General features: G+C 30.5%; 1 protein-coding gene across 1 annotated transcript; it reads right to left on the reverse strand.

Annotated features, from left to right (window-relative positions):
- Positions 1-1,632: 1,632 nt before the first annotated feature.
- Positions 1,633-2,334, reverse strand: LOC112501645 (the record flags this gene model as incomplete). Its single annotated transcript, XM_025105333.1, has 2 exons — positions 1,633-1,687; positions 2,273-2,334. Coding segments are annotated over 2 exons (117 nt in total), but the record flags the coding sequence as incomplete, so codon positions are not given.
- Between the last annotated feature and the right edge of the window lie 7,101 nt (positions 2,335-9,435).

A 9,435-nucleotide genomic window follows, 5' to 3' on the forward strand; every position in this document is an offset into this window, starting at 1 on the left:
TGTGATATCACTATCATAACAGCACACTCGATTTGTTCATGGTTTCGATCGGTTAGGGTTAGACAATCACACATTTATCACAACGATTACTCATGATTTCGATAGATTATGGTTACACTCGATTGATCATGGTTTCGATAGATTATGGTTACACAATCACATAATTATCACAAGGGAAGAGAAGAGAGTGGAAACGGACGTGATCAATCCAGGAAAAAAATGGATAATTATAATTAATTAAACTAAAAATTATAAAAATTATTTAATTACATTACTGCCTTTATTAATTTATTTATATTTAATATAAGTTAATTTATTAATTAAAAAAGTTTGAGCTTATTGGGTTGTTCTCCCATTTTCATAAATCATAGGGGTTCTCGTTTGAACCTCCACACACACACACACATTTATATATATATGTATATATATATATATATAGAGAGAGAGAGAGAGAGAGAGAAAGAGAGAGGTGGAGGTTCAAACGAGAACACCTCCATTTTACGAGAACGCAAGAACGTTCTTATCACATGTGATAATATGCGTGAGGGGACCCTGTGATGTGCGGACGACGTGTTCTACGACTTAGGCTGCACCAAAGATTGTCTACGTCTATGATTTAGCATCACATGTGATAGTCTTCATGAATTATACTATTATATCAACAACAAACTTATCACATGTGATAATACTTGTGAGGGGGCTTAATGGTGCAAGGGCGACTTGGCCCGCAACCAAAATCGCATCGTAAATCGTTTGCATCTCTGATTTAGTATCACATGTGTATCATATGTGATGAAATAACAATATTACATGTGATTGTTTATAGTAAAAATGTGTTCTCACGTTCTCATAAAATGAAAGTGTTCTCGTTTGAATCCTCCCCTATATAATGAGGTGACACTTTTTAATATTTAGGGTCCGTTTGGTTTGCAATATTGTTTTAGAGAGATTTGGTTTGCAATATTGTTTTAGAGACACTTTTTATTTCAATTTTTCAATTTTTTTAAATGTTGAATTTGTTAAAGATTTTTCCGTCCCGGTATGAAAAATGTATAGTTCATTATTAACCCGAGCTTTATTATGTAATTTTGTCTACTCAGGTTTAACCTCCAACTCTTGATTTGCTCTTCCTTTTTATTTCTTAAAGAAATTTGTTTTTCAAAGTTTCAAAAATAAACAAAATGAAATCTTAGAAATTCATTTGGTGAGGGATGAAGAAAGTGAGCGTAGAAGAAAACTTCAAAGATGTTAAAAGATATGTAGAAATTATATTCATTAAAAATACTATTTATTATTACATATTTCTTTTTCAATATTGTTGGATTTGTTGTTATCATAATATGATTGTGTTTACGATCGAATCATATACATTCGAATAAAATTTCGATATTTTGTGATCACATGATATGACAATTCTTTTTCAAACTTAAGCTCCATTAACAATAACTATTTATATGTGGTTGATAATTACGTTAAATTTTGACTACTTCAAGATTTTTTCAAATGATAGAAATTCTTTGGTGATGAATGAAGAAATGAGAGTTGAAAAAAACTTATTTTTTTTAAAAAGGTATGTAAAAACTATATTATTTAGAAAATGTGATTTGTTATTACATATTTCTTCTTTTCAATATTGTTGGATTTGTTGTTAACATAGGACATGATTGTATTTATGATTGAATCATATAAATTCGAATAAAGTTTTGATATTTTGTGATTACAAGATATGATAAAAAATCGAATTTAAACTCCGTTGACGATAAATGTTTATAACGTGATTGATAATCATCAACTTATATATATATATATATATATATATATATATATATATATAGAGATAGAGAGAGAGAGAGAGAGGTTTACTTTGCAAACCACGTCATTTGTACATACCGTACAAATCTCATTCAACCAATCTTAATTTTTCATTTTATTCATTTTTTTGTAATTATGAGAGGTTGATTAATCAATTTTTATTGTGGATGATGTTAATCATGGATATTATCATCTTCGTTATTTTAATTTTAGAGAAATACATGAAACAGTTTCATTAAAATTTCATTAAGTATTATATGAAATAATTTCATAATCATATATGAAACAACTTCATAAAAAAAAAAATATTATATAAAACAATTTAACAAGATTAACAATTTCATGAAAAAATTTCATAAAATTAAACAATGAAATCGACGGATGAGATGTTATCCTCTAAACATTAGAAGCCTATCTTTCTTTATTTTTAATTTTTTAAAATATTTGATATATAAAAGACTTTTTCATCCCTATTTTTAGAACATGCAATTCATTAGCATAAAGTTGTTTTGGTAATTTTAAAAAGTTTAATCTCCAACATTTTCATCTTCATTATTGGAGGTGAAACCTCCAAACCTTCTATGTGCTCCTTCATGATTTGTCAATGTTTTTATAATATTAAATAAATTATAGATTATTCTACTCCTAAATGATAAATATGTATTATAAAAATGCTTCTTTGATAATTTCACTTCCAACTTAATTCGCTTTAACTTTCACATTATATAACTTCCTAGGGATATTCATTATACCTTTTTCATCTTTCCATCTACTAATTAAAATAAACTTACAATAAATTGTGTGACACGTTGTCACAAGATGATTTTTAAAAGAGATTTTCTCATCGTTTTGAATTTATAAAATGTTAAATAAATTAAATACTTTTCTATCCGTGAATTAAAATTGTGTATTTCATTATTTTCTCCAAAATGATTACAAAATTTTCCAAGCCAGAGATGTTCTTAATTGAACATTTTGCTTCTTTATTTATATAAATTTAAAAGTAAAATATGAAGTTTCTTATATGACATTTTGTGGAAAAATTATTTTTTAATTCTTTTTTTTTTCTTCAAATTTTTAGATTTTTTTAGATTTATTTTGTTGGTTATATTAACTGTTTTTCATTAACCCATAAATTTTATAGACCTTTCATTTTTCTATTCCGTTTTTTTTATCTCATCTATATATTATATCTCATTTAACGTTTTTTTTGTTTTACTAATTTCTCCATCATATTGCAAACTACACAATCGAATGTCTAATCAAGATGGAAGCTACATTCTTTATTGTTTATTTTATGTTTTTATGTAAGCTATTTGTTGTTATTGATGTGTTGTATTTTTTTTGTAGAACCTTTTATCGTCGATATCGTTGTTCTTTCTCCATAAAATCCATGTAAGAATTGTTACATTTTATTTTTATGATTTGTGTGGGTTACTTAGTGTTTTTTTATTCTATGTTATTATATATATATTATTACATTTGTTTTTCTATGCATTATATATTGTAATTTTTATTATTAGAAATTACATATAATGTTTTTATTGTCCATACCGAATGTTATTCCTCTATAAACTTTTCCGGGTGTAACACCCCATTCCGCGTATTGCATGTAACATATATTTCATATAAAAGAAATACATGTTTATACATTACATTGGTCCCTTAGTACAAGAATTTACTAGTACAAAATACATGGTCCAAAAATTCAAAATACAATTCTTGCACAAAACCAGATTCATCTATCAAAACTATACATGTCATCAATAAATCTTCACGCAGATAATCACATAGGGAAATATTACATTTTTCCCTTCCCCTTACCGTTGGCACTTCCTGCAATACATATTTAAAATCACAAAACGAGGGTTAGACCGAAAGGTCTAGTGAGTTATCATATTTATGCTATTTCAGGGTATTAATCACCAAAACTTTTAAGTAAAACAACTTTTCATATATATTACAAATATATGAACAAGTACGAACATAATATTGGTACCTTTCACTTTTCAAGCCAATATTCTCTGCTTGAAAACAATATATCAAAACAAAACAGGTTTACACTAATCAATTATAAAACGCCACTTTTAAACCTCTTAAATAAGGTTTTATCAAAGTTTCAGGCCAAACCTGTTATCTCCTCTTCAATAACATCCAGACTATGATTTCCAATAAGAACCCTGATACTAAACCTTTAAATCACAAAGAAATAAAGATTCCAGACCACGGTAATCTTAAGGGATATAACAGTAAGAGTTATATTACGAAACACACACATACAAATGTCACCCTTATATCCAAATGTACACCTCTCCTTGATATGCCACCCTTATCCCATGATACACCTCTCCTTGATATGCCTCCCTTATTTCCTCATCAAAATCTTTCATGAAATAATTCCATTTTAGAATAGACCGCAGTCAATAGAATTATTATCAGTTCAAATTCATTTTGTCAAAATTCCCATTTGTTTCAAAAGAATCATGTTTTGATAAGATAACAAGTAATCCGACCAACCTTGTCCGGATAACAAATCCGGACAACCTTTCACATAGCTTTGTCCGATTTATCTCTTTAAAAAAAGATTTCCAACACTTTTGTCCGGATAACAAGTCCGGACAACACTATTCCCCATCGATCGATTTAAAAATAATTCGGTCAACTCATGGTCGTATTAATACTTCTCCGTTTGAAACACTTAATCATAACATCAAAGTTCATAAATCGCTCAATCCTTAAACCGGTCGAGACATGTCCGGTTTAAAGCTAAACCGCTTATCACTTGAGCAGTTTATACATAAATCGCCTAAGGCACATCCGGTTTATCTAAGTCCGGATAACAACCGTTTTAACAATATCCGATCAATTTTATCAATTGACAAATAACTAATTCAAACCTCAATCCTACAATTTGAAATATTTTAAAAGCATTAGACTACTCACCTTATGAAATGCTTTTGAAAATCAACTTCAGGAATTCAGAAAAATAAGCAATCCGATCAATCTCTCTCTTTAAATCGTACGATTTTTCCAAAAATAGCCAGAAGAATATATGGGAGATTAAGCCTCCCTTTTATACCTTTCTATAAGAAGGAAATGGCGGCTAAGCCGCCTCTTTTTGTATGCATGGCTATACTCATCACCCATACACACATGTATTTCATATTTATGCACTTATTCACACATGCATAACCATAAACATGCATGCATATAATACATATATTTCCTATGCATACATATATATTCACATTCCCACATAATCAATTTATCATGTTATTATGTAAGCATATAACAAATAATCACATATTAATTACCTTGGGTAATAACCAGAATCTGGTTATCACACCGGGTAACAAATATTACATCTTAATTTATGATTTGTATGAGTTATATGCTGTTGACGAATGTTTTGTTCACAAATTTCTTCTCTATTATATTTTATTGACTATGGTTCTTCATCATATCTATTTTTGGAAGTTATTTATGTTTTGTGTGTGTTCCTTTTATGTGTCTTTTTATTTTGCGTAATTTTGTTTTACTAATGTTGTTGTATTTATTCAAGTTTTTATTTTTTGTTTCCTGGCAACAATCAGATTATGATTAAGTGTGATCTATGTGGAGTTTTGTTATTATAAATTTTCTTCTCCATCTTTTATATTTATAGAGTTTCTTAATTTGTATTTTTTTATGTCATTCTCTGTATTATGGTTATTAAGAAACCAATATATATCATGTGATTGTTTGCTATTTAAAAGAACACTTAAAATGATGTTTATGCATTTATTTATTTGAAAACCAATAAAATGTGATATTCATGTGGTTATTATATATGTATTTGTTTGCTTTTATTAAATTATTTATATTATATAATATGTGTTCTTTGTTTTATTATGTTAAAAATTATTTAAATTTGTTTAAAGTTTTATTTATTTATTTATTTATTTATATAATATCATATTTAAAACACGTGATGAAAATATTGATTTTTATTGGATATAAATTGATTTTGCTATGTAGGCTGCAAAATTAAAAACTTTGTATAAAAAAGAGAAAATTTTAATCCAACATTTTTCTTGTATATACTAAGTACTTTCCTCCCCTTTTCCTTCGTGGAACCCCCATCACCACCATCGCCAATTTATCCCTTCCCCGGTTCCCTTAACTTCTTTGATTGCCTTCTACGGTAATTCCTTTTACATGTCTTGGCTTACCCTTTCCTCGGTCACTTTGGTTCTTACTGTGAAACTTTAGTCTGTATCCAACGATGTACCCATTCCATTGTTTTCCCAACTTCCCAGTTCCCAATTTCAAAAATTATGACTAACCGGAGATGTGTTGTGCATCTATTTCGTAAACATGGTTGGATTTCAGAGTCAGGGTTTTTTTTATTCTTGATTTGAAGATAAAGCTTTATGTGAAAACCGGGTTCCGATTATATATCTAAGGTAATTATTTGATTATGTGTTTAATTGTTTATATTAAATTCATGAATGCATGTATATGTGAAAATGTGTATATATGCATGCATGTGAATGTAGAGGTGAGTGTGAGGAGGATTTTTAATTATTTAAAAGTCTTCAACTGCCTTCTTAAGGCAAGGTATATAAAGTTGAATTTTTTTTTGAATAACATTCTACACATGCCATTTTTGGAAAGTTTTGCAAGGAGAAAGTTTCTGTGAGAATTCTTGCCAAGGATAGAAGCTGGAATTTTGGGATCATTTGGAAGTTGAATCTTTGTAAAATCATCTTCAAATTCTTTGCTTCATAAGGTGAGTTTTTATACAGACTTTGAATCTGATTATGTTCTTTTAATGGTACTCTATTTCTGCATATTGTTGTTGAGAACAAAATATGGTATGTATTTTATAGTGTTCATATGCTTGGTCCGATGAGGGCTTGTTATCGGACACAGTGTTGTCCGATAAGGGTTCCTTATCGCATAAGCTTTGGTCGATGAGTACATTTATGATCTTATGTGTTTTGTTCGGTGAGGACCTTTACCGGATGAAACTTTGTCCGATGAGGACCTTTATCGGACAGGATGTTGTCCGGATTGGGCCTCTTATCGCCCAAGTTGTAACCGGATTGAGTGTTATTGTTTTAAGTATTGACTTGATTGGGTGTTCATCGCCCAACGCTTTATCCGGTGAGGATGCTTATCGTACAAAGCATTGTCCGCATTGAATATCTATTATTCAAGTATTGAATGATGAGGGTCCTTATCGGTCATAGTACTGACTGGTGAGGATGTTCACCGATTATAGTATTGACCGGTGAGGGTGTTTTATCACCCAAATGTTGTCCGGAGAGTGTTGTCCGGTGATGTGATATCCGGACAAGTGTTGTCCGATGAAGACTAATATTACCATTATGTATCTTTCAAATGTTGATTTCAAATTGAGGAAAGATATTGTTTCTTTCAAAACTGTTGAGAAGAGTAAACTGTTTTTGAAAGATGTTGAGATGATATTGAAATTGGGTTTAAGAACTGTGAAAGTTCTTGAGATAAAGTTTCTGGTATGAAACTATTTTTGAGGCAATTATTGGCTAAAATAACAAATTTATCTGCAATTTAATGAGAAAACAAGGGTGACATATTAAGAAGAGGTATACCATGGAATAAGGGTGACATATCAAGGAGAGGTATACTTTGGATAAGGGTGGCAATTGTGAGATCTGTTACTATTATAGCTCTTGTTGTCACATCCATAAGATGCGATAATTTTGAGTTAACATTTCTTTGTGACATGAAGACTTGAAAATATTACTCTTATTGAAATGATAACAACAATGTTATTGAGAAGAGGAAATGGCTTATAGCCGGAGGCATTAATTACATGTGTTTCAAATGTTTTTGGGATATCAAATATCATATTTTGACTGTTCAAAAGAGTAAAGATTTGAAATAAAAACTCAGAGGGTCTTTGGTTATTATTAAATTCAACTTTCATTTATCAAAACAGTTCTTATCTTAAAAGTTTTAACTAATAACCAAGAGCTCTGGTGGATAGTATTTCTTTATACGATTTTGGAAATTGAGTTTGTAAGCTCTGATCTTTATGAGATTTAAGACCTTTGAAAGTTATCTATCAAATGTCTATGAGGACCTAAGTGGTTATATTTTTCTTGTGTGGTAAGAATCGTATTTATAACTTGTAGTTCGTTGTATTACTGGGTTATACTTTATCAAAGTGGTTGGATGTTCAAATGTGATTTTTATAACAGGTTTTGATGATCTTCACCCTGTAATTGCAAAGAAAAGGGATTTATCACTAGACCTCATGGTCTAACCCTTATTTTGTGTTTTAATAATAAGCATTGCAGTTTAGGCTATGTCTCGGGATAAGATGAAGGGGAAATGTGATTATTTTTCTCTTGTGCCTCACTGCTTTATGAAGATCAGCGTGTTATCTGATAGATTTTTGGATTGCTTGTTATTTATACAAGTAGAGTACAATAATATTATTTTCGAATTTTTTAGTTGTAAATTCTGTAATATAGTTTCTTGTACTATTGAGACCAAAGTTATGTTATTGTATTTCATAATATATGAAATACATGTTTATATCCACAAACACTCGACTCCCAAGATTAGAGAATGAAATTCCTTTGTGAAAGTTTCAGTTAGATAACAATAATTGTTTTGGGTTTGTTTGGAATAACAAAATTCATACGTTTTCAATAAAAGTAAAGCATGTGTGGGTGTAAGCTTACTGAGGTACTACATTAGGCATTTGGTTAAGGATAGTGGACACTCTACTGCTACCCAGGTCACTCGCTTCCAAGATGTGACTTCAGCAGTAAGTTCCTACAACCTTCATAAATTGACCATAATGTTGAGTCAAAAGCCTACCAATCGTGATATTTATGGATCCTTCCAAGGCCTTAAGTCCAGATGGTATTAAGAGTCGTTACATATTTCAATGTAATGCAAATAACATACCAAAATGTGTGTGTGTATAGGACGATAGAAGGATGTTGATCCTCTCTCTTAGTGATTTGATGATAATCCATTTTCCCTTTCACGTTGCATTTGTGTTTCTGTATTTTCAGTTCCAGCGATCTTCACTGAGTATGTTCAGTGATCGCTGAAGAACTTGCATTGTAAATCTATCAGAGACAGCAATACTTYAAGAAGACAACACTCACACTAAAGAACCTTCAGCAAACGTCGAAGACTGAAACTGAAGATTAGAGACCGGCGAGTACGTGATCTGAAGCGGTATTTAGTGATTACGAACCTGTCTACATATGTGTGAAGACTGCAAGCTTCAGCGAATGATGATGAGACCTTCAGGTCATTCCAGCATTCAGCGATCAAAGGAAGTTTGCTTAGCACGATTGTTGTTGTCTTGTCCTTATGCACACAAAGGACAAAACCCATACCCTTACAAAAGTTAGTACGGTACGGAGCCGACTAGTCGACTCTTTGTCCACTAACTTTAGGTAACGATGTCTGCTCAGAAATAGTGCTTTTGTACTATTCATTGTAGCAAAGGACAAGCCTTCCTCTTAAGGCTTGACACGCACTCTAAACCTACCATATTGCATTAAATGGACATTTAATGCACTGAGTATAAATAGAAGTGTTTCTTCTCCATGCAGAGAGCGCGCATCTCTC

The sequence above is a fragment of the Cynara cardunculus genome, unplaced genomic scaffold, assembly GCF_001531365.2.
Source record: "Cynara cardunculus var. scolymus isolate 2C unplaced genomic scaffold, CcrdV1 Un_Scaffold_363, whole genome shotgun sequence".
NCBI lineage: Eukaryota > Viridiplantae > Streptophyta > Magnoliopsida > Asterales > Asteraceae > Cynara > Cynara cardunculus.